Source organism: Tyto alba, unplaced genomic scaffold (genome assembly GCF_018691265.1).
Source record: "Tyto alba isolate M040663 unplaced genomic scaffold, T.alba_DEE_v4.0 Super-Scaffold_2, whole genome shotgun sequence".
Lineage (NCBI taxonomy): Eukaryota > Metazoa > Chordata > Aves > Strigiformes > Tytonidae > Tyto > Tyto alba.
The window spans coordinates 30,034,886-30,060,793 of NW_024881282.1; the positions used below are offsets into that span (position 1 = coordinate 30,034,886).

Here is a 25,908-nt window from a genome sequence, read left to right on the forward strand (position 1 = left end):
GGAGGGCGGGGGCGCCGGCCCGGGCTGCGCCGCGCTCCCCGCCCCGCCCCGGCGAGCCGCCACGCACACGTGGACGGCCCCGGTCCCTCTCGGGGGGGGAGCCGCCACGCACACGGGCCCGTCCCCGTCCCGCGGGAGGCAACGGGGCGGCGGAGCAGCCCCCCTTTCCCACCCAACCAAGCCCCGGGGCGGCAGACCCTCTCCCGAGCGGGGCCTCGCCTGCCCGCGGGAGCCTGGCCGGGGGTCTCGGAGCGGGGCTCGGCGGCCCCTCCGTCTGCGCAGCCCTCGGGTGTTCCCGGGCCCAGCTCCCTCCCGCTGCCGCTGCTCCGTCTTGCCTGTAGTTGTGGTGGCAGAGCGCGGCGGGCTCCCGCCTTGACTCTGATTTTGCAGCGAGCTCCGAGAGCAAGGTGTGGAGAAAAAGTTGTTTTCTCCACACACAACATGTCGTGTGTGTGTGTGTGTGTCCCCGGTCTCTAGTGCCTCTAGAGCAGGGACTTGGCATGAGGCTGGTCCCTTGGGCACACACCTGCCTTGGCTGGCAGGAGAGCTTCTGGCCCGACCCAAACTCCCATCGGTTGCAGGGATGGCTTTGTCTGAGAGCGCTCAGTAGAGGCCGGGAGCTCCACACCGAAATTCCCCGCGGAGCCTTTGCGCTCCAAGCATGCTCTTTCGCCTCGCCACGCCGGCACCAGCCTGCTGTGGCATTCATCTTCCCACCAGCGCCTGTCCCGCCGCAGGGGACTCCAGCCAGGGTGCAGAGCACAGGCCTGCCATCTGATCTTCTTCATGCTCTCCATTTTTCTCCTGCTAGTAGGGAGGCAGATGAGATGGAGATGGGAACTGGGTGACTGGGATGTGCTGGTAAGAAAAAGGAGAATTGGGGAAAGAGAGAGCAAGGCAGAGCAAAGGGGTAAGGCATTGGCAGAGGAAACAGTCTGCTGTGCGTGGAGTTAATTAGCGGTTATATCGTGAGGGGAAAAATTGCACTGGATTATGTAATAGAGGTTCCTTATGCAAGGGAACTGGGTGGGCTTGACGCTTTAGGGCACTGGTAATAGAGGGCTGGGGGGTTGGTGCTCTTCTATGTGGTAGAAAGGGGTGGAAGACCATACTCCACACCTGTGTTTGGGTGGAAGGGAGCTATCATATGGGAATGACTTTAAAACTTACTTTGAAAATCCCTTAGATTTTCCAGCATCACAAAGAGCGGCTCAATCCCTTCTCAGAAACCCTGTAGTTGTATCTTAAGTTATCATATACTTGCTTGATTGCGGAAACTTGGAAAAAATACAACGTGAGCCCCCTTCTTTTGTCTGCTTACTGCTTTGGGCCTGTCAGGGATGCAAGTATCTCACATGTTTATGATTTAATAACAATTTAAGATTTAATCGTGGTGTGAGATAGATCAAAGGTTAAATTTTAGCAACACTTAATGTTTGATCAATATAAAGATTAACAAAGTGATTTAGTAAAACATGATTAAAATAGTGACTTGATTACAGATTTGAGAATGCCAAGATTCACACCAACTTACTACAAGGTATTCTAAGTCAAAATACATATGCATGTTTATAAAAATACAAAACAGATCAGGGAAATATTTGGATATCTAGTGAAATATATAGACATCCACACTTGTGATGGCAAATGTCTACATTCAAGCACATATATAGGTAAAGAGGTGGATGGAGGAGGCTAGCCTGTAGTTAAAATTTCTCCCATCTTGAGTTTGGAGCAAATACAACGCATCTGTATCTCTCAACAGGCGATAATTGAACGTCAAGAAGAAGTCAGATTTCTCCCTGGCCTTCCATTGGCTTTGTGGGCAGACAGTCTTCAAACTTTGAGAAGTCTGTGCCTGAGAGGCATCCCAGCTCAGGGGAGACGCTGGTCACAGCCCACTGTGACCCAGGAGAGCTCAAAGGACCTTGCTTAGAATCACTATTTATAGGGTCCAAGATATTTACTTTAATCCGGCACTTTTCCATTTCAGCCCAACTCAGATGATGGAATATTCTGGTAGTTTCTACAGGTTGTGCAAGACCAGAATTTACTAGTTCTTGGAGTCCTGGTATCACCCCCTTTGGGCCCCAACCCAAGTATGGATATACTGGCCTGACAGGAGGTATTGATTGTTCTTGTTGTTCTTAAAAGGTAAGAGAGTGGGGCAGAAAGCAAGTGGGCTGAGGGGGTGCCTTAACATTCTGGTCTAGTGCCTTTCCCAAGCCGTTTGAGTTGGCTGTGGAGGTTTCCCAGTGACAGGGGAGGTAGGAGGCGGGGGTGTTAAGGGAGTGCCTTTACACTCTGTTTCACTACCTTCCCCTATTCATCTTGGGTTGGCAGGTGACCCAGGGAGGGGAAATTGCACAAAGCTATGAGGAGCCCAAGAGAGGAGGGGTTGCACCACCACAGGACAGATGATAGTGCAGAAGAACTTAACTGTTTCAAAAATGCAGCTTGAATTCATCAGTATTGTACCTCTTTTTATGTCCTTTAGCCCAAACTGAACAGGTTAACATAGTGACTGTGTTCTGGTTGACACCTAACTGCTCTACTGGGTCACTAAAGAATTTTAATCATGTTTTGGATCTAGACTTTTAATCACTGATGGCTTACAGGGAAGGGTTTTTTGTAACCTTTTATGTAAAGCTGTCCACACATGCACAGTGCAAGGCCAAGGTGTGTCACTGCATCTAATTTTTGTAACTGTGGGTTACAATTCTGGAAGTGAGTCCTAATTTTGACAGGGAAGGACTGGGGCATATTTTCTTTTAACCCCAGTAGATAAATTGCAGGCAACAGCGATACCAACTTTTTCATATACTATCTGGTGGAGTACCTTGCACTTCTATTTGCTTGGCCTTCTTCAGTTCTTGAGCCACCCATGTCTTCTTCAGTTCCTTTGTCCCCTGTACTGATGTCCTCTTCACTGCTCCCTTTCAAACTGGAAGCAAGACTTAGTCTTCTGCTTGGAAACTCTGTTTCATGAGTTGCCTGAAGATTCAAAGCAAGATGCATATTGGAAGTTGCTATTCTGGAGTTAGTAGGAGAGAGCTTGCAGTCAGGTAAAGTCTGCACGTTACTTGCAGCTTCCATGAAGTAGTTGGACCCAGGATTCTGGACCCAGGACAGTGTTGTGACGAAGTGTCCAATGTCGCAGAGTTTGTTCTGGAGAATCATGCTAAAAAATCTTTTCCACTGCTTTGTCCCCACACTTCCCCTTGTTTCTGACAGAAATAGAATTAGAATAGAATAGAACAGAATAGAATAGAATAGTTCCAGTTGGAACGGACCTACAACGATCCTCTAGTCCAGCTGCCTGACCAGTGAGGCTACTCAGTTTCTGACACCTCCTTCCTCTTACCCGACAGACATGCTGAGTAGCTAGGGTATGAGGATGGACTCTCAAGTGTTTTTGAAAACTGCCTTTCATTTCACGACGAAACAATCAATGAATGAAGCAAGCTGATCCTGCTTTGCCCCTTTCTTTCACAATTAGTAAGACCAAAGGGGCTTACAGGGTAGACTTCTATGATTTCCTCTGTCTTGCCTTCTCTCAGAGAGCTCATGACTAGGATCCTGCAAAGCAATAATGCATTTGGACTTGGGTAAAAGCAAATAACTGCTAGAGAACCAGTAGTAATGGTGGTAGTTTCAAAAGGATTTTTGGGGTGTTTTTTTTAAAAACAATGCAATGAAAAGTTCTTGGCAGTTGGTTTCTCCTTCAGCAGATTACTCTTCTGTATATTAATGTGTCCCATTCTACCTAAAGCTAACTTGTAAAAAGTCTGTATTTATGTTTGTTAATATTTGTCCATATTAAAGATATGTGTGGAATGAAAGAAAATTCTGTTCAAGACACAGAGTCAATGAATTAAAATAATTCTTTAACGTTTTACTGGGGCTTCTGGGCAAAGATCTTACATATGTAGCTTCAGTGTCTCCAAGACAAAAAAATGTTAGTAGCAACAAGCTCTTTCCAGTTCTACACCTAGGCTGCTGAACTGCTAGTGCAAATTTGATTTATTTCCTTCTCATGCTTTTATGTCATACTGAAATGCATTGCTTGCCAAGAGTCATTCCACAAGTGGAAGTTCATTAATGTGCAAGTCACAACTCCTTGCAAGATAAAATCTTGAGGTGCTAGTGTATCTGCTTCTCCGTTTGATTACAGCAAGAAATCCAGTCAAGTTTTGTCTTGGAAGACATTTTATTTTCTTGGTTTTTTCTTTGATTCCCAGTACATTCTTTTTTTTAGGTTGAGTATTCTTCAGAGATGGTGAATCTTAAACATAGGTAGGATCACAGTCCCTGATGTCAGCCCAGCAAATCCATTTCCATTCAGTACTTCTGCCAAGGTTTAGGATTAACTGAACTGTTTGATCTGTACATGGTGTTCTAGTCTACTGGCATGGGTGATGGAGAATTTATAGTTGACTGTCTCAGGCATTTTGTCAGCACAATTCTGTCAAATGCACAAATGTGAGGCCACAAGTCACTAGCTGGAGAGGATGCTGGAGTGACTGCAGGTTACGGACACCACAACAGAACTTGGTTAGCTGGTTGTCCAGACCCTAACAAGTAGCGAAGAGCTTGCACAGGGTCAGGAGGTTGTCTTAAATATATCCCAGAGGTGGCTGAAACTGATACAGGGAGGCTTGCACTGAAATGGCGGGGGAACCCTCAGAATAGTCTGTCCTCCTCAATACCATGGAAGTAGAAATCTTCAGCGGAAAACAAAGCACCCTGGGAAGGTTAGAATAGCAGAGTTTCCACAGTGAACATCTAGCCACACCCTTAGCTGTCTCACACTTTATTATAAGGAGGATATCAGATTTCCATTTAGGAAGGGCCTGAAAAGGCCAGGATTTGTAACAGTACCCTTAAGACCCAGGATTTTAGCTCTGAAGCCATCTATTTCAGGGAGTTGACCATAAGAACTGAACCATATGGTCATTATCAGAGACAGTAATCAAGAAGATTGTCAATGTTAAGCATCAAGGGATGTAAATCTATTTCAGGTGGTAAAGCAGTGTAGGTAACTGTCATACTATTTCTCCTTCTCCAGCTTGGCAGTGACAAGGGAAATGTTACTGATGTGCTAGGTAAGGCTTTTTCTCACCAAGGAACCAATACAAACTATTTCTGACCAAGAGTACTCTACAAACATCTTCTCATTGTATTTGACAGAGTGGGTCAAACTCTTTCTTTTCTATGTACAAAAAGACAGACCACTAGTGCTGAGGAGAGTGTGCATTATGAATTTGCTGAGGTGGTAAAGTAGCTAGGTAGTGCAGACCAGTGCAGCTGGCGATTTTACTGATATGCCATTTTCTCTCAGAAGTTCCAATATTCTGTTTTGCATCATTGTGAATTCGAAGCCAAATACTTTGGTGGGAAGAAGCAGCAATTCTGTTTACCTCCCACAAGACTTATTTCTTCTTGGAATACAGGAAACTCCACAGAAGGGCAAGCTGAGAAAGCATCCTTACACCCACCTTCTAAACTTTTTGTCATACCCTTGAGCCTATTATCAAATCTGGGCCTGATGGTCCCTGTCAACCCAGAGTCTTAACATCCATCTGTTAGCACTAAAGCCAGTCTGCCTGCCTCAGTTATTAGGATCAGGGCAAAATATCTTGTGACTTCAAATTATGTTCTCAATTTAGTTGTCATGGGCCCTGGTGTAAACAATAACATGCATTGCCCTTTCCCTCTCCTCCTACTCTAACCATCAGTTAGCCATATAGAGGGATATTTCTGACCTGCGGGGCCAAATGCAGCTGCACGTCTTACCCACTCAGTAGCTGCATTGCTGTTTGCTGGATAAAGCAGTGCATTAATTGTAGGCTTTGTTGTCTTTGCCAGTTTTACTGGTAACAGAAAGGAAAGGTTATGAGCTAACTCGCTGCAAAGGCTGGGCACTGACTACTCCTTCATTTCAATTAACAGAGCTTCTGTGGTGAAAGACCAAGAATTAAGGCCAATTTGAGACACTAGTCAAAATTCCAAATTTGTACCTTGTTGTGGTTTAATCCCAGCCAGCAACTAAGCACCACACAGCTACTTGCTCACTTCCTGCAGCAGGATGGGGGAAGAGAATCAGAAGGGTAAAAGTGAGAAAACTTGTGGATTGAGATAAAAACATTTTAATAATTGAAATAAAATAATAAATTGTAATGAAAAGGAAGATAACAGAGATAAATAAAACCCAAGACAGGTGATGCAAATTAAAACAATTGCTCCTTGTTAACTGGCTGATGCCCAGCCAGTCCCTGAGCTGTGCCCCCCCACTAACATCCTCCCTAGTTTTATTGTTCAGCATGATGTTGTATGGTATGGAATATCCCTTAGGTCAGTTGGGGTCAGCTGTCCTGCCTGTGTTCCCTCCCAACTTTCTGTGCATCCCCAGTCTACTTGCTGGTGGGTTGGAGTGAGAAGCAGAAAAGGCCTTGAGGCTAAGCCCTGCTCAGCAATAACAAAAACATCCCTGTGTTATCAACACTGTTTTCAGCACAAGTCCAAAACAGAACCCCACACTAGCTACAATTAAGAAAATTAACTCTATCCCAACCAAAACCAGCACAGAACTGCATGTCCTATATAAGACACACGGACATTGATCTTCTTAATTGAGCAGAACAAATTTAAAGGCTGTACATTTATTTTCCTGGCTGACATTGTGGAAGACACATACAATGAGAAATGAGTGACGTTTCTCTGTGAAGCAAATCTCTACAGTAGGCAATCTATCTCAAGATCCATCTAATGGCCTATATGTCCAGTGCCTCTGGATCATGAATTGAAACCAAAAATGAAGTTAAGTGCTGAGTACTGCAGTGTCTAACTTATTCTTGGCCTTTGGACTGGCATCTTGAAGCGTATCTGTAGTGCCTCAGCTATATATACAGATGCACATCTCAGATGGATGGATGGATGGATGGATGGATGGATGGATGGATGGATGGATGGATGGATGGATGGATGGATAGATAGATAGATAGATAGATAGATAGATAGATAGATAGATAGATAGATAGATAGATAGATAGATAGATAGATAGATAGATAGATAGATAGATAGATAGATAGATAGATAGATAGAGCAAGCTAGGTACTTAAGAATGGGCTCCAAACCAGCTGGCTGTGGGATAAGGGCACTGCTGCAGTTGAAAAAAAAAAAAAAAAGCTGTTTCTGGAATTCCACCTCTTACTCCATGATGTAGGGTGATGGGTGGTACCCCTGAGATACTCTTTCCCTTAAAGTTGATCTTTCATATAAATATTTAGAAGCTAGTTTACTTGGTGAGGCTGGGGCATCCCTTTCCCTCCCTGCAGAAGCTAGGCCACTGAGCACCACAGGTTTCCACAATGGCCAGTCCACACAGACAGCACATAAAATAGACCCTGAGTCACTGGCCCTGGTGTTTGCTGCAAGTATTCTTTGTGTAGTTTAGATGATATAGCTGGTTAATTAATAAAAGGTGGCAGCAGCCATCACAGCAAAGACCAGAACTCAGGTTTCCCCCATCTTTCAGATGGCATTTTAGCCAACATGGATGTAAAAAATAAGAAGTAATGTTCTTGGAAGTGAAAACAGCCCTGAACAAGGCAGTCCATTTGTATGCCATCACAGACAGTCTCTTCCAAAGCTCTTTGGAGCTTCTCTCAGGTTGTCATTGCTGTGTGACATGCACAAACTGGGGCAAAGTAGCACAAACACAGTTATTTAAAACATTGTCTTCTTTATGGAAGCTGTCGGATTAGGCTGTTGGATTTAATCCCATTTAACATCTCTAAAGGCTGGGCTCAGAGTGGCAGGGCCGACAGGTGCTCTGCATCGCTGGGAGCAAGTGCTCTTGCTCAAGCGGGGCACTTGACACTTGCATAGCCAAACTCCGTTCCCAGCTTTGAGCTCCTGCTTTTATAGCACAGGCTGTATTAATAGGACCTACAGTTGGCTTTGGTCTATGAGAACAGAGCATCTATTTCATATAGTTTGTCATGCATGCTAAAGATTACATAATTATGTGCAGGAAAGGGAGCACTGTGTGTTCGTGATGAGCAAGGCTTGATTTACTTAGCTCCTGCCTCAGAGATGACTGCCAGTGTCTTGCCCTCTGTGTGTCCTGGTAGGTGAGGCGAGGCAATGGTGGCATGTGGCTCCTGTGACAGGAAGAGATGATGACCATGACAGGTACTGCTGGCCCAGTGGGTGCATGAAGCTGCTCGCTGGATGAGGTCAATGCAGCAATAAGTAAAGCATTTATAATAATAGTGCTGTGCTGCTTCGTGCTGCATTCCTCAGTGGGCGCTCAGCAGGCCTCCTGACACCACAGCCATCAGCGAGGCCGGTGACTAAACTCAGCACAGCCCTGAGCGGCTCTCGGGGCTAAGATGGCGGGGGGGGGGGGGAGGGCAAGATGGCGGGGGGGGTGGAGGGGGCGCCTCACCCCGCAATCGAGAGGCTAAGGAAACCAGGGCAGGAAAGCTCGTGGGGACGTATTTAAAGGTTCCTCGGCAGGGCCGTGAACAGAGATGGGGAAATACGCCCTGAGGTGCTACCACTTCCCCTGACGAAACGGCCGCTTCCCCTCCGCCGCCTCTGCGGGGCTGGCGTGACTCTCCATCCCCTGAGGGGGCTCCGGGGCGGGGCTTACGCGGAGACCCCGCCCCGCGCCGGGGAAGGGGCGGGGTCAGCCCGGATCGACGCGGCTCTTCCGTAAACACCACCCGGGCCTTCCCCCCTGGGCAGGGCCCATTCGGCGCTGGGGAATCCCTCGGGAGCGTCTTCCCTTCTCACGTCATATTTCTCCCCGCTTAGTGCTTGGGTCCGGGAAGAATGAGGAGACACGGCCTATTTCTGCAGGGATAGGCGCAGGTTGACCGAAGTCCCTCGGGCTAACTCGTCGCTGAAGGAAAAAATTACGCGGCTCCCCCCCCCCCGTCACTGTCAGAGATGGACTCGCCCAAGGAAGACACTAATAGTCCTGGCTGGGTGTATAAATCCGGAGGGGCTCTTTAAAGCCCCGGCGAGCACCGCGCAGGAGGGCGAGCTGCTGCCGCCGGGCCGCGGTGAGTGACCGGGGCGAGCGGGGGCACCGCCGCGGCCGTGGCACACGCCGGGGTGTGCGGGCACAGACGGGCCGTGAGCTGCGGGGTGAGCCCGGGTCAGAGCTGGCCCGGCGTGGGGAGCGGGGGGGGGGGCGGGCCGGCGCTGCAGCAGGAGGGGTTCGCAGCCCCTGCTCGGGGTCTCTGAGCGCACCGCTTGCCCCGTGTCTCCCGGGGTCCCGCCGTCCCTTAGCGCCCGCTGTCCGCCGGGACGAGCCGTCCCGACGGGCGCAGCCGCGGGGGTTCCACCTTCCCCCCCCTCGCAGCCCCGCTCCAGCAGCGCCGAGCAAGGGCACTCTGGCTCGCTGCCCGGGGCGCTTGGAGGCGGGCAGCCGGGCTGGCAGAGAGAGGGTGCCCCCTTCCCTTCTCCTCCTTCCTTCCTCCCCCCGGGCCTGTCCTTGGAAACGCTGTTTGTTTTGGTCGGCGGATGCCAAAGTCTTGCCTCTGGTAACTGTTACAAACATGGGGCCGGGGGAGGAGACAGGCAGCGAAACAGATGGAGGAAGAGGAGGAGCCGCCGGCGGCGGGGCCGCTCCCCCCTGAGGGGAGCCGGCGGGGGAGGGGAGGGCCACCGCCGCCCCCCCCCCGGGGGGCCGTGACCCCTCGTCACGACCGGGGTCTGGGCAGCGGGGGGGGGACGTGTTGCCGCGGTGAGGGTAACTCCCGTGGCAGCCCCCCCGCACAGACCTTGGGGGACACGTACTCGCCTCGCTCTTCGATTATTTGTGAGCTTTCGGCAGGAGGACCCTGTGTCTAAAGGGAAGAGCTGCGGAACTGGAAGGCTAAAGCAGAGAAGTGACGGCTGGAAGCTGTCAAAAATTAGGCACGAGGAAATTCTGTAACTCTTAACAAAGGCTCTTTTCTGCTCCTGTGCCGTGAGTGCTGGCAAAGGTGGAGTCACTGAAAGGGGAAACTCGAGCCCGAATGAGATTCAGTCGGTGCCAGCTTGGAGATAGTAAGGGTGTAAGCCCAGTAGAATAAACAGAGTTAAGACATTTATAGTGGTAAAACTGGACAGAGCACTTAAAAAGTGTGCGTGGATGGAGGGACTTATTTGAACAAAGCAGGGTTGTGGAAAAACTTTTCTTAATGATGGTATCTCAAGGAAAAAAAAATACCTTCCAAACTGTCTTTTTTTTTTCCACAGGTGCTTCATAAAATAACTTCTAAAGGAAGCCTTCAGAAATAAAAAGCGTGTTTGTGTTCTCTAAAACTAATCTGATCTTGCAACCTGGATCTGTTCTAAGTGAATGATCAGGTCTGGTTATGAGGTGACTATAAGAGCAAGATGCCTTTAGGCATCTGCAGTGTTGTATTCATTGCATCTTTACTAAAAACTAAGTCTTTACCCAAACTGTTTAAATAGCAGCAGGGACCACAATAATTTAATTCTTCCTTGTTAAATTAACTGGGATTTTGGGTTTGTACATTTAGAAGATATTTTTAGCTTGGTCTCTCATTTAGAGTTTATCCTTTAAAAAACTGCAGTGTAAAGTAGACAGTGTAATGAAGCCCACTGTGAAGGTATCCTACCTAATATAGAAGTAAACATCAGTTGTTTTTAATGCAGGAGGAGTAAAGCAGGTTGTAACCACAGGCTGACCCTTTAATAGACTAGGTAGGATATTAAGCTGTGTATTAAAACAGTAGCCTAATATGTAATACCTAATGAACAACTTGAGAAATAAGATGGTATTGTCTATTCAGGTTGGTGAATTACAAAGATCTTGGAAGGCTAAAGGGCTTTGTGAAATGTATTTACTTGAGGAATTATATTAATTTGAACTTAAAATTAAATGTCAACTTGGCCCTTAATAATTTGAGAAGCGCCATGTTGTCTTCAAAAGCATAAGGAAAAGTAGCTCTTGCAGTGTATGCTATAAAGAAAGGACTAAGTAACTCAGTTGTCTATTATTAGCAATGCCTTTTTTGGTTTGTACTGCCGTCTGATATGCTTGATGAATGTACTTTTTGCTAAGATTTTTAGCTGTTGGGAAGCATATTTAAAAACTGTAGATGGCATATGCGGATTCTGCTTGTGTATTAATGTATGCTTATTTTGTGCTTGCTGTCTTATTTATCTTTTAAACTTAGAATTTAACAGTAACATTACAAATCTGCAGAATACACCTATTCTTCCTTACAAGTCCATTTGAGGCATCCTACTAGGAAATATATTTACTGTGGCAAAGATTGCAGTGTCTTTTCAATGTGTCATCTCCTGTTGCATTGCTGAAACTAATTTAAATTAACCCTTCTGAAGCACTCTGACAACTCTGTATGTGTGCATGTGTTGTAGGAACAGGTATGGTCTTGGTACATCAAAATATGTCATGGGCCTCTTTGAAATGCAAGTATTTATTGCTGAAAGATCCATTGCCGTGATTAGTATGTGAAGATTTAATGCATATAGCATTTTAATTTCTACCTTAACAATTTGGTCTTTGTAGGAATCAAGGTTGGGGTAGAAAATGGCAGTGCTGACTTGCCTTTGTGGCTGGTTTAATACTTGTGTCAGGAGCACCTTGGAAATCTGAATATTTGAGTATTTATAGATTCAAATATTAGAATTATATTGACAATTAAGAGGAAGTTCTTGAAATGATGTGTAAATTGTATGAGAATTTGTTTTTTTTTAATGATCATTTAACTTCTTCCATGTTCTTAACACCTAGACTGAAGCAGTAGACCCATCCTGAAGTGCTCATACTAGGCAAGTGATTTACGAGACCTTTTGGGCCAGTACACTGCTAACAACGTTAGTCAGTCCTTTCAATGGACCACGTGCAACATTAACCTTTTGGAGGTTAGTTATATATAAGTAAAGGGGTTTTATACATGATTAAAGCCTGGAAATACGGTGTTCTGATGCTGATCCAGAAACAATAGTGAGAGAGTAATACAAGCTTTGTAGGCTCTGTAGGGTTACTGTATTTAAGTGAGTGGTTCCACAACAAGAACCTGGAGTGCATTCTACAAGTAGGTTACTCATCACAGCTGGTTTCTAGTCAGTGCTAGTGCTGAGATCTGTAACACAGATATTAATTGAAGAAAGGTTTTAGTCTCTTGAGTAACATTAACTAGTGACTAATTTTTGATTTAAGTACAGTTTAACTTAAGTACAATTTCTGAGTCAAAAATACATCAGCCTTTTGGTTTTCTAGGTTCTCTTGCAACTCTCAGTCTTGTTTAGTCAATACTGTTTTAAATATCTGCTTGTTTTCAGTTGCTTGTTAGAAGTCATAAAATTATTGTTCTAAAAAAAGAGTTACAATGTTAAGGATCACCACTAACATAAGTCTTGAACCAATGACCTCTATGTCCTGATCAAAAGACTCTCATACTGGCTTTTCTAGTAAGGTAATAAACTGTCTGTGTTCTTGCTGAAGTGACTAATTCTCTTCACAAAAAACAGCATAAAATATTACATAAGGCACTCACATGCATCTTACCTTTTGGGAGAGGAAGGAAGAAGGGTAAACATACATTTTCCAAATGTTAATCATTTCAATTAACAGGGGCATACTCATCAGTGTAATACCTCATCAGGTTGTAAAGGCCTATTCAGGATGAGCTGGTACCCAAAAATTCAAACGTTCTAAGATGTAACTAGGTGCCAGCATAAAGAAATTATCATTCTTATTCCCTTGATACATTAAGTCACATAAGTACACACAAAGATCATCCTTTTGCTGCTGAAAGTGGCTTTTTCCAAGTTCACCAGTTGCAAATTGCAGTATTCCTTGCCTGCTGGAGTTGATGCAATTTTATCATAAATGAAGTCATATTACTTAAATTTGTTGACGGAAAGCATCGTTGGCTGGGTTTTTTCATAAAGTCTACTACAGAAGGCTTCATGGCCCTAATCAAAGATAGACAGCTAATTTTGGTATCTGGGCCAAATTCCTTTGGTAGTAATTATGGCTGACTGCCAGTTTCTCATCTTTGAATGATTATGAACATATTTTTCACTTCCTGTCATACAACTGTTAATCATCTATATCGTACTACGCAGCTGTCCAAATTCTTTGCAGTTGCAGATTATCTGCCTGGGAGGCAGTTTTGTAGACAGAAGCACTATGACTGTAGACAGAAGCATAACACTTCTCAGTGTTGCTTGTCATGTATGCTGAATGTAATGTTAGAGGCTTAGAGTTACTGTTTGACTTAAACCAGAAAATCCATCCACCCTCCCTGCTAGGAGGAGTATTTTTTGGGTCTATGTCACTGTTGATCTGACTCTGAGCAAAAGACCCACCTAAAGCAGCAGGCCAGACTTTGAGCCACACCCTCTCAGAAGTTTAGTATTCTGAATTACTTGCCTATTCTCCCCCAGCAACTTCTGTCTTTGCTTCAGAGTTGTTGCACTCCGTGCAGTCTGTACGTGGAAGGAAGCGAATTGCTAAACCGCACTCATTGGTGAAGTCAGGTGGGGGATGGTAACATCAAGAGATACCTTTATGGATGTTGAGAACTTTGAAAATTCTGACAACAAGCAACTTCAGGGGTTACTGTGGGTAGTGTTCTATATTTTAAATGTAACCCATTTACAGACTGTAACATAACCATAAGGTATGAAACAGCAGAAGGTACAAAACTTTCTTGCAGAACAGGTGTAGTTTGTTGATAACTGTATGATTCTACATGTCAAACCTGAGCCTTTCTGTAACATCTTTTTAAGAAAGGCATCTACTTCTTCATTCACAATATAATGATCAGTATCTGACTTTTGAGAAACAAACAAACAAACAAAAGCGCTGGTTTTATGGGAAGTGTATTTGTCTTTCTAGGTCTTTGTTTACTGTAACAGCTAGAGTGAATCAGAATGCCTCTCAATGATGACCAGAACAGTGATTCAGATTCTTCACGCCTCTCTGAAAGCACAGCTTCTTCTAGCGACTCTGAATATTCAAGACAGAGCTTTAACAGCGATTCTTCAAGCAAGCCCAGTTCCCCAGCGTGTAAGCCAATTTCAGCCTTACCTGCATTGTGTATAGATGGATAAGGCTAACTTATCTTGCTTCTCTTTGCTGTCGTGGGTAGAATCTGGGATTCTGAATCTCTGTTTAAGAGTATTAAGAGAAAGGCACTCCTTCCCTTCAGAAAGCGTAAGAAAAGTGTGCCACCATGGACATCCTAATCTTGAGCTAATCTTGATGTTTGTAGCAGTTTTCCACTCAACCAGATATGGCTTTGTGCAAAGGGTGGGTTTCTTCTGTTTGCTCCATACACTTAAATTAAATCTGTAACTTACAGATTTATAATATTACATTAAATCAATCTCAAATTCACATTTTTTTCTTTCATAAATATTAGGATGAAACAGAAAACACACATTTGCACAAGGAAGGTATTTTGAGTAATGATAAATAAAGCCTTGGTTTTCAGGTGTGCTTCATGTTCGTGTCTGTAAGCATCCTCAGACCACACATACTTTTTAGCATCTATGTAAGTGAAGTCTTACATTAAAACAAGCTTGTTAGTGGAGCTGCAGTTGGCACCTGGCTCTTTGTTTGTCTTTATTACCAGTTTTAAAAGCCTTAATTCCAAATACAAACTAAATGACAGAATCTGGAGGTTTAGAAACTCTTTGCTTTCCAGTGTAGAGTTTCTGTTACGTTGTTAATTGTTTGTGAAAAGGGAGTGTAACTTATGATACATAAGTGGGGGGGTTCTTAAATCAGTAACTTCAGAATCTTCTCTATAGGCAATAAAACCACAATATAGCCATTATGTGCTCAGAATTGTAAGGGACATCTGGTATCTGTTATTGCCAATGCTTTTGGTCTGGTGGATTTTACAGAACAGTCAATAGGAGATCTGTGGAATGCAAGATCCTGTTTTAAAGGAAAAGAGATATCCTAGTTAAAATGCATAAATATGAAATTGCTCTTGAAAATGTTGTGAGGGTTGCATGGTATTACCCCACACACACACACCCCTGATAAGCTGGGAGTTTCCTGAGTTTATGTTTTAAGAAGATATAAAGACTTGGTAATCCTAGGTTATTTCCTTTAGACTACTGGAGTCCAATTAGCAAGCAGTAAAATTTCTAAATTTTAATATTTTCAATTACACATCTCAACTATAGATATTTGTCTTGAGTTGATCTTGTTTGTTCCAGCAGCAAGCCCTCCCAAGATTATTACATTTGATGAACTGATGGCAGCTGCAAAAAATTTGACAGACTTGACTCTAGCTCATGAAATCGCTGTAAATGCAAACTTTTGCATAAAACACGAAGACTTCCCACAGAACAGGTAAGAGCCTGAATTTTGCGAAAAACAGCACTGGGGTTGGGAAGAGAAGAGAAATGGATGGAGCAGCAAATTAAAAACCCAAATCAAAATGTCTTGGAAGGCTAGAGATTTTTATCCTGAACCTCCAGGAGTCACTGTCGAGACTGTCTTGCTTGGAACAGGTGTTGCAGTCCAGCTGAGTTGATATACGGCCTTGGAGCACATTGCTCTGTGTTAAATGTCACGTGGAAGATAAAAGGCTAACGCAATGTGATTGCCCATTGTGAAGATGAGTATCCATCTGTTCTGTGTAGTTCCCAGCCCTGTGGAAAAGATGAAATGGTGGCCTTCTATGCAGTTGTATGTTGTAGCTCGTTGGTGCCATAGTGATAAGAAGATAGAGCTCATCATGAACACAGCTCTATTATTAGCCCCAGAAGAGATGCAAAAATATCTGGAGATCCAGAGGAAGTGAGAAGTAACTTCCCTAATGTAGGTAGCTACAGTGTTCTTGCTTACAGACATGTCTACCTTAAAAACAACCTTGGCCTTTACTAAAGAAAACTTAGATAAAAAACAAACAGGTTTTTAAGTGCACAATTCCCTTAACTAATAAACTATTCTCTGTCATATAACTAGTTTCGAGAAAGCTTAGAGTGTAACATACCAGGTTAAGACAGTGAATACAAATTTGGTAAGGAAAAAGGAAGGGTAATATCTCTTTACATCTGAATTGCCAGCACCACTTTATAAAATACAAGTGTCCTAGGAAAGACTTGTCAAGTCTAGACCACGTTCTGTGAGCTGATTAATCCACAGCCCAGGAATGATATTGTTGCAGGGCACAGTAGCTGGTGAGGTGGTCTGTGTTTCCCAACAAGCGATGAGGCTAAACTAAAATACTTTTACCAAGGGTGAAAGCTAGTTGGGAGTCTTTTCTGTATCTAATTGAATTATTACACAGCTTTGCAGGCACAGTGAAAAGAATTGTACACAAGGCATTTTGGGATCACTTGGAATCCGAACTGAATGAAGATCCTCCAGAATATGAACATGCTATCAAGCTCTTTGAGGAAATTAAGGAGGTAACATTTTCCTCTTCCCTGCCCCCAGTATGGTTTTGTCAGGTGTGAGAGTCTCTTACTTCACTGAAGGATCTGCTCACTCAGCAAAGCCAGCACCTTCCAGTTTGTTCTTTTAAGATGAAATCATGATTATGCAGAATTGCAAATAGGTGTCTGTTTATAGTATATTTATACTAACTATGGATTTGGCCACAAATTCACAGTCCAATCCACTCAGCTTTCATTGCATGATGGTTAGTTGCAAGTCAGCTCTGTTCTGAAAGCTTCACATCTCTGCTAGCCTCTTTCCAGCAACATACCGTGAGTTTAGGGCACTAACAGGAGTATAAACATGACTGCACCTGCCCAAATAGACTTTATGATCATCACACAAGGGAGCGTACAGACCTTCAATACTGGCACAATACTAAGTCTTTCAGAATTTTAAGTTAGTAAATGTTTGTTTTACAGGGCAGCCTCCCAGTTTTTGAGAGTCTCATTGTTGACATGCTTTCTGTCTTACTGGCTTTGAGCATTTCTGCAGAACTGTAATGTGATCCTTTTAACAGTTCTTTTTTCTTGCTACCTTAGATAACGTTCAGTCTTACCATGTTTTGTTGTAGTCAGTCATCTAAATACACTTGACATTAATACTAAGATATTACTTCAGTGTGTTTACTAAATTATTTGGGGTTTATTGATAAGTTTTTCTTTTTTTTTTTCCCCCCTCTACTTTAGATTCTTCTTTCCTTCCTGACTCCTGGAGCAAACAGGATTCAAAATCAAATTTGTGAAGTCCTAGATACAGATCTTATAAGACAGCAGGCAGAACATAATGCTGTTGATATTCATGGGCTAGCTAACTATATCATCAACACTATGGGAAAGTTATGTGCTCCAATAAGAGACAACGATATAAAACAGTTAAAAGCAACTGACAATATCGTAGAATTACTGAGGTTGGTATTTGGGTATGGTTTTTAGGGGAAAAACTTCTGAAAGAAGTGGAAGAGGAGGGTAAAATCTTAAAAAGTCTTAAATTGTGTCTGTTTACATAAAACCTGTTCTCAAAGCGTGGGAAAACTTATTTTTTTACAGAAGCATTAAAGGGGAAGAGCTATGACACGCTGACCAGAATATGTGTATCTTACTTTGTAATGAAATGGGTAGAATGCCTAGATCAAACATTACCAGCTCTGAATATCTAAGCTGTTGAACAACAAATAGGCACTCTTGCAGTAATCTGTGTTTTGGAGACTGCTTTTTCAGTGTTGTTCATCCTTACAAAATTTAAACAGCACATTTGTACTGTTCCTTCTTGAACTGTTTATTGGATGCTTCCTCTAGGAGGCCAAACTTTGGATTTAAAATATCTTTAGTAAAGATCTTATTACTTGAACTTGAGTAAAACACTTGCATGAAAGGACAGAAACCAGTTTACTGCTCCTTAGGTATGCTGAAACATTAAGTATAAATGGTGGTGGTTGTTCTGCTGTTTTATTGCAAGTTGGATCATATACAGGGACCAAAGCAACTGAGTGAGAAGGATTGTTTCCCTTGGTTCAATTTGAGCCACTAAAAGGTTAAAATCTCTTCATGTAGGCTGAAATGTGCCAATTGATAGAGTTCTTGAAAACCTTTCTCTTGCTGTTACAGGCTTGTAGCTTTTAGTGATGCTACATATTTGTCCTGTTCTCTGTAAGTTGCACCAACCCGTATACACAATACTCCTTCAAGTATCCTGGAAGATAGGTAACATGTCTGTTACACTGAAATACCAACGAAGGAGCTTGCTTCTTCCAGAATTGAAATTAAAGTGCTAATGTAGGTGTACCTCGTGTGATGGTTAAAATCAGTAGACTATTGTAATTTTCAAATTTTAAACTCCAACTTTCAGACAAATATTCCATGTTTTGGACCTGATGAAAGTGGATATGGCTAATTACACAATTCAAAACCTTAGGCCATACCTTCAGCGTAATTTGGTGGACTACGAAAGAACAAAATTCCAGGAAATTCTTGAAGAAACACCCAGTAGGTATCATGCTATATTTAATTTAAACCTTTCTTTAAAAAAGCAGACTATTTAAAGACATGCTATAGGGTCTGTCAATTGCTGTTAATTTGGAGGAAAACTTCAATTTCTTGTCTGGATCTGACTAATGCAAAAACTCTTTGACAAGCAAGCTACCAATGCGCAGTTGCTTAACTTGCTATAAAGTATGTTTGTCTGTAATCTGGGGTGCTTTCAGACAAATTTGTATTTGCTAAATTGGTTGGTATCTGGAAAACAAACAAAGGCTCTTCCTGTCTAGAAGCAGAAACCCTACATACTTTTATGTATGCAGCAAGTCTGTTGTTAGTCTGAAGCAAATAGGTAAAGCCAGTTAGTGGGCCTGAAAGTTGGAGGGGACAGGATCAATTTTTTTAATAAACAAAGGGCAGGCTCTGAGGAAAACTTCTTAGGTAATGCAAAGTCAACTTGATCCACTATTACAGGTTTTGTGTAATATGGCTAAACAGTGTTCAGGAAAATATATTTTCCAAGAAGAAGTAGTAACATTTCTAAAATCTGGAGCAGGGGCTTCTAAAATGGGAACTGTGAGCCACTGATACAGCCTGCAGTGTTCATATATGCAGCCTGAGAAAAAAGCTTTAATACAGTTTATCTCCTTTCACCTCTACTTTCCACTCCCATGCCCCAACTATTAAGTGGCCTTCCTGAAAAAGGGAAAAAATGCTTTGGGAACTTGGACGTTGAGGCTTTTTTACTCTAAAATGTTGACTCCAAAAATCTAACAATTTGTTGTTGGGTTTGTACAAGCTAGCTAGAATATTAAGGTGACCAATGGAAGATGATCAGTAGAAAAAAGTGAGGGAGTTTAGGTGTGTGAAGACTCAGCTAGCCACTCTGTTCAGTTTTCAGACGTTCAATACTCTTGTTTGTACAACTCTTTTCCTCAAGGTAGTGCTTGTTTTGCTGAAAGCTTGCAGTAAATCTGTGCTGACTTGCAATGCTTAGGTGCCCTGGATCTCACAACAGAATGGATAAAGGAATCAATAGAAGATGAATTGTCATCTGTTGCTGATGAATCTTCATCATCCCCTGGTGCTGATAGTAGTTCTAAACCAATTATTAGTCCTACACTGGTGCTAAACAATGGCTACTTGAAACTGTTACAATGGGATTATCGCAAAACAATTCCAGAGGTAAGTGTATTTTAGTGTCTTAAGATTTTCTAGCTATATGAACACATTTGTGTAGTTTAATAATCCTGCTATTGATTACAATAAGTGAAGTATTCTCTTGAACTCCTTAAACTTCAGAATAGTGAATTTGGAGAGTGTATGCTAGTCTAGTCTCTGAAGTATGATATGGGCAAGTCAGCAACTAGAAAAGAATGAGGTAAAGGCTGTTTTCCCCCTATGCAGTCATAGCTCACCAGCCCCACCCTAGGACCAGTCTTGACCATGGTCAAAGGCAGGGCCTTGCACTGACAGCACTGACTATAGTATCCTGTTTTCCTAACAGCAGTAGGAATTCGTGGGATCACTCTTGCTTTAGAACAGAATCGGTAAAAACTTGAAGCTCTCTAAAGTAGATATTCACCCTTTCTCAGTGCATATAAACTATTGTTTCAGGAATCAGCATTCAGTTTTTTCCCTCCCAACTCCTGATTACTGACCTCTGCAACTTTCCATAAAGCCAATTTGAAATTGGCCATCAGTCAGGGCTAAAACTAGCATCTGCAGTGAGCACCTTAGCTATGCTTAGTGGTGTCCTGGCAGAGAATTTGCTAAATATATGGGGATGCTCTTAGTGCTGTCAGTCAGTGGATGAAAGTGAAACCACCTTATTTTCACCTTTGAACAGTTTTGAATGAGCTACACACAGGTATCTTCTGGTGGATCTAGTTTATCATACTATGAAATTACTACCAAACAGTTGAATGTTAATGCCTCTGTACTTCTCAGTGGAGGAATTTGGTTAGTACGAACTCTTTCTAACCTAAAATAAGTCACTCCAGCTATATCTTGTTGTGGGAATTACATTCTTGGTATGATCAACTGGCTTTTTGCCTGTAGCAGCTTGCACAACCTGCTCTGGTGGTTGAGCTGGTGGTTGCCATGCACAGTTGTCCATCACTGTCCATCAGTTACAGATTATGGCATTTTTGGAAGGACAGCTAAATCCAGAAGACTATTCTGTCTGTAACCTTGATCACTACAACGTCCTCTGGATCCCCTGAGCATTCCACACCGTGGGCTGAATTGTTGGTCGCAGATTTCTGTGAGCAGTGATGAAGAATAAGATGCAATGTCCTCAGTCAGTTTCCTCTGCACTGAAGGCATTACATTCCTTTATCACCACAGACTTACTTCTGGTACTCATACATAATAACACTTGGTGCAGTGCATATTCAGGGTATTTCAGCTGCTGTCTTTTCTGACTTTGCATATTTGTGATTATTAATGCTCCATGCCTGCTTCCCTCCATTTTTCTAAATGAGTATTATTGTTTCAATTCTAGACTCTAATAACAGATGAAGTTCGTCTTCATGAGTTGAGAGAAAAGCTCAATCAATTAAAAATCATAGCTTGTGTTTGTCTCATAACAAACAATATGGTGGGTGCAGCAATTGTAGATGTGCCCGATTTTGCTGACCAACTGAAAAGGATCTCTGTTCCTCTTCTTGATGGCATGAACAAGAAGTAAGGCCTTGTTTTTATAATTCCTCATACGTGTTTTTTTCTAAACAGGAAGTACCAGGTGGATCTGAAAACCCTCGGAAAGAATTCAAATGTCATAGCCAGTGCTTGTTAGTAATGGGAAGATACCAAATTTTAATAATCTAGATCTATATTACCTTTACACTATAGGTCTACTTTGCTAGGCACATGTTTTCAAAGTTATATTTTAATGAAATCATGATTTTGCTATTAGTCTGCAGAATTTGGAGTGTAGTACTAATGTTCATTCATACACTTGTAATACTGGAGAGACTCCGGCAATATATTCACTAAACTGTCTTGCCAGTTGCTTCAAACTTGTAGGTGGTTTAAGCTATTTGGCTGCTTATTTCTGCTGCCACTTGTACTACAAGCAAGTCTGATGTGATCTGAAAGAGTGTCTCATAAAATACCTTTCCACTCTACTTTTTCTCATTAGATGCTATGCACGTGGCCCAGGAAAACACCCAAGTATAAAGGCAAAATGAACTGGTGTCACATCACTGCTGCACACTTTAAATGATTTTACCAGTTTGAATCACAATTAGGTCCTTATTTTATCTTCCACATGGAGATTTGTCCTGTATCTGTAAATGTACATAAATCTGCAAAATCAAAAGGTAACTCTTCTAAATTCTCTCATTGCAGAGAGCAGGTTGAAAATAGAAGGGAAAAGAGACAAGTGAGGTCACCTTACAACCTATGCTACAGAAACTGCAAAAGTTAACGCTTTTCTCTTTCTTTCTTCCAGGACTTTTGATTTGAAAGAGGCTCTGCATGCTATTGGAGTCCAGATTTGCAGCAAAGTGAACAGATCTCTAAGTGAAAGGGGTCTTCACACTCTTAATGAAGAAATGCAGAGTAATTTAATGGGTCAAATAGCTCATATTGCTGAGGAGAATAATCCTGTCAGTTCTTTGATAGGTTAGTAAAATAATACATACTTACTCCCAGCAAGCCTAATCGGCTGTCAAATTTTTTAAAAGCGCTTCCTCACTGCAGTATTTTTACTGGGGCAACTAAAGAGTAAGGGAATGTTGTTTACCTGTAGATGGTGTGTTTGGTATGCTGCAGAGCATGGCTAGTCACAGCTAGAAATAGTTTTAAAAGTGTCTGAACAAGCATGCCTAGATAAGCTAGTATTTTGGAGAAGAATTTAGAAAAATGAGTGCTGTTCAGTCTCCCTTCCAGTTCTGGGTTTAAACCTAGTGGTTTTTTGTTCTTTGAGTATACTTCATAGTAGGTAGTGTAACTTGCTGCAGCAGATTTACACTGTGTCCACCTTGCAGGAGCCAACGTTAAGAAGCTTTCAGTATTGTTCCCCACTGCAACATGGGCTTGGGAAAGAGTTGATACCTACACTTGGGGTTTTTTGCTGTGCTGATGTGCAGGTTGCTTACAAAGCAAGTATGGCTTCATCTTCGGTTTACATTTGTTCTGAGCATAATTTATTTTCCATTTCAGATAAACGAATCCAGTTCTTCATGAGAAGCTTGCTTGCTCTTCCGAATTTTCAGAAGTGTATGCCTTCTATGCCAGGAGGCCTTTCTGTGATTCAGACAGAGATGGAGTTTGTTGGATCTCAGTATGCAAGCATTGTAAACTTTAATAAACAAGTGTATGGACCATTCTATGCAAACATACTTAGAAAACTACTTTTTCCTGAGGCACCGATGGGAAAAGCAGAAACAGAAACACCTACCAATTAAAAAGCTATGACCTATTTCTGTCCCCCTTTTTTTACCTTCCAAGACAGTGATCTGACTTCTCCACTAAGAACAGCCCACTCCAGTGACTATTAACGAGAGAGATCTTGTAGAGTGTATGCAGATAGCTTCTGAAATTCACTGGAAAGATATTAATTCAAGGACTTAAATATTTTAATAGACTAAATTTGTTTAATGCGTCGTGTCACTTGTAATAGCCAGTGAATTATTAGTTTTCAAAGCAAGCATTTATTATGATTTGCAGTGGGAAAGAGCTGGCAAAGTACTTACTGTCTTGCCATCATTAAAACATGTTATTTTTCAACTTAAATATATTTACGTATAGCAATGCAATTATGAAATGACAAAAAATTGTAGATAAAATGTACTATGCTTACATAGTATTTTTGTAGAGCAACATCTAATAAAACACATTTCTGAAAAGACTTTGAAGCAAAAAAAGTATAACATAACTGCTTTTGTAACCAAAACCAAGTTCATCCTGGTTTTGGATTACATTATTATTACATTAAGGAATGCCAGTATTATATACTGTTTGTGGAGTATAGCAGTTACAGAAGAAGCATTCACCACTTAAAGTAGGAATCATTCAGAACTTCTCAACAGTAATTGAGATTAATGATAAACACCTAAGAAACATGAGGGTCGGCGGGGCGGGAGGGGAGAGTAAACTTCTGTATATAATGTTTATAATCATTTTGTTTATCTAGTGGAGGTCGTACATTAGATCTTCAATCTCCAATATGTGTATGTACTGATCTTTGATCTTAATGGGTAGTAAGTATTTTTAAGCTGGGTCTTTCTGACCTTTATTCCCAAAAGCACTTGAGAGTGACCTTACAGAGTACAACAGAGCAACACCCCCCCCTTTATATTCTGTTGGATGAGGGCATAAGCTTTTCACAACACATTATTGGTTGTGGAAGCAAGAACCCAAATGATTAGTCATTCTTGAAAATGTGATTAGATTAATTTTCACCAAGTCTGTGAGAAATACTGCAGTTTCCTTCAAATTCCTTCAGAATAGGCCCAGATACTTAGTTCCCATTTAAGACATCAGGACTCTTGCATACAGAAAATGAATAGGCTTGAAATTGAGAAATGTGGAAGTAAACTAAGTTTACCCAGGCTTTATTTTGCATATTTCTGATTACTGGGAATAGATACTGCTGGAATACTTACTGACATGTTCTTGTTTATGAAATTGAATCGTCATTTACTTGAAAATGATTTTTAATATATTACCATATAATGGTCCTTTTAAAATGTCATATATATATAAAAAAATCCATGTGGTACAAGTTATATAGCTTGTTTTTAATATTTTATACTACAGTCTATTTTTTATGAAGAGAGAAAAACTTGCCCGTAAAAGCTTAATGTGTCACACAAACTGTGTATGTACATTACTATGTCTATCATAAAGGTCTAAAAAACTGGGCATTATTAGCGTACTCTGGTTTTGTAGTCCATTTTTACAGAACTGTGTACTCTTTTTAGTAAGGGAAATTATTTCTAGTCAGTTGTTCCTCTGTGTCCAAGTACTTTGGTTACATGTACATGATAAGAAACTTTCTTCAACATGCCTTTTTAGAAAACAAATTTCTTTAGCGCACATCTGCTCTATCCCTTGTAAAAGCATTGCACAAAATAAAGATGAATACATATTTTAAAGGGAACTGTTTCCTGAAGCCTGGAAAAACTGAGAGAGGAAATGTTGGAATACAGTAATCGTGCCACTAGGTAAAACAGGCTTGCTCAGTTGAATATGAAATTTTGATATGCAACTCAAAATCATGAAGAATGCTTTTCAAAAGCAATTATGGGGAAATAAATCTTGGTGATTTGCTACACCTTTAGCAATACCTAAACTATTTTGAGCTTCAGCCAAAAGAGGATTTTATGAACATTTGAAGATGACTAATAACATGATTTTGAACTTTTTAGCATAATATGCATTCTATTTTAAAAATAAATAGGAAACTATAGATCTTTAATGTGCTGGGGAAACTGTCATACTAGTTTTTACCGGTAAATACTCAAAAAATTAGGATTCATTGGGGTTTTTTGGTGATTAAGGTGACTTGCAAAGGGCATTTTATAGCACGGCCTATGTTTCAAATGATTGTTTAATGTATCTTCATTTTTATTTAATGTTTCAAACATGGACACTGCATCTGTTTAATGTCATGTGTTGCATGCTGTTTATGCTACTGTGGCTGAAAAGTACTTGCCTGTACTCTGAAGTTGTCCTTGTGAAACAAGATGCCATTCTGTAGCAGCTTTCTTTGTTGAAATACAAGTATTTAAGGCTTTGTATGAATTAAATTTTGTTTGTGATACTGCCTGTGGTGAAAAGTCATTTATGCAAACTTTCTTAAATATAATGGATTGTTAAATGCTGAAGATAAATGACTGCACTAATAATATGTTGTGACTCTTTTCTTTTTCTCCAACTTCTCTGTTGCAGTTGGAGTGTAGGGACTTTAATCCAGCTGCAGAAATAACATTCAGAACAGTCACTTGCTTAAATCTGACTCCCTGGAAGAAGGTTGCGTTGGGTTTGCGTGGCAAGGTTTTGGTAGTGGGGGAGCTACAGGGGTGGATTCTTTGAGAAGCTGCTAACACCTTCCCCCGTGTCCGAGTGCCAGTGCCAGCCGGCTCCAAGGTGGTCCCGCTGCTGGCCAAGGCTGAGCCCATCAGCGATGGTGGTAGCGCTTCTGTGAGAACTTAAGAAGGTGGGGGGGAAAAATGCACAGTGGCAGCCAGACAAGAGCAGAGTGAGAATAGGTGAGAGAAACAGCTCTGCAGACAGCAGGGTCAGTGAAGAAGGAGGGGGAGGAGGTGCTCCAGGCGCTGGAGCAGAGCTTCCCCTGCAGCCCGTGGTGAAGACCATGGTGAGGCAGGCTGTCCCCCCACAGCCCACGGAGGTCCACAGAGGAGCAGTTACCCACCTGCAGCCCGTGGAGGACCCCACACCAGAGCAGGTGGATGCCTGAAGGAAGCTGTGACCCTGTGGGAAGCCCACACTGGAGC

General features: G+C 42.1%; 1 protein-coding gene across 6 annotated transcripts; it reads left to right on the plus strand.

Moving 5' to 3' along the window:
- The first annotated feature begins 8,747 nt into the window (after window positions 1–8,747).
- TCP11L2 (t-complex 11 like 2) lies at window positions 8,748–25,299 on the plus strand. Of its 6 annotated transcripts, none has more exons than XM_033004429.2 (12): window positions 8,748–9,075; window positions 10,259–10,382; window positions 11,787–11,917; window positions 13,902–14,072; window positions 15,236–15,371; window positions 16,315–16,435; window positions 17,153–17,373; window positions 18,312–18,448; window positions 19,437–19,624; window positions 20,946–21,127; window positions 21,897–22,069; window positions 22,610–25,299. In XM_033004429.2, the coding sequence occupies exons 4-12, from the start codon at window positions 13,937–13,939 to the stop codon at window positions 22,852–22,854; spliced, it is 1,539 nt and encodes a 512-aa protein (XP_032860320.1). In that variant the 5' UTR covers window positions 8,748–9,075; window positions 10,259–10,382; window positions 11,787–11,917; window positions 13,902–13,936; the 3' UTR covers window positions 22,855–25,299. The 6 variants fall into 6 exon arrangements, with proteins under 6 accessions (XP_032860320.1, XP_032860319.1, XP_032860318.1 ...); XM_033004428.2 differs by having other exon boundaries at window positions 10,259–10,369; XM_033004427.2 differs by lacking the exon at window positions 10,259–10,382.
- Window positions 25,300–25,908: the final 609 nt, after the last annotated feature.

What these genes read in the sequence shown, in the direction of transcription:
- TCP11L2 (XM_033004429.2), top strand. Translation starts at nt 13,937, where the DNA reads ATGCCTCTCAATGATGACCAGAACAGTGATTCAGATTCTTCACGCCTC. An exon ending in GAAGACTTCCCACAGAACAG is followed by an intron (nt 15,372 to 16,314) that starts GTAAGAGCCTGA and finishes ATTATTACACAG; the next exon opens with CTTTGCAGGCACAGTGAAAA. An exon ending in CTTGATGGCATGAACAAGAA is followed by an intron (nt 21,128 to 21,896) that starts GTAAGGCCTTGT and finishes TCTTTCTTCCAG; the next exon opens with GACTTTTGATTTGAAAGAGG.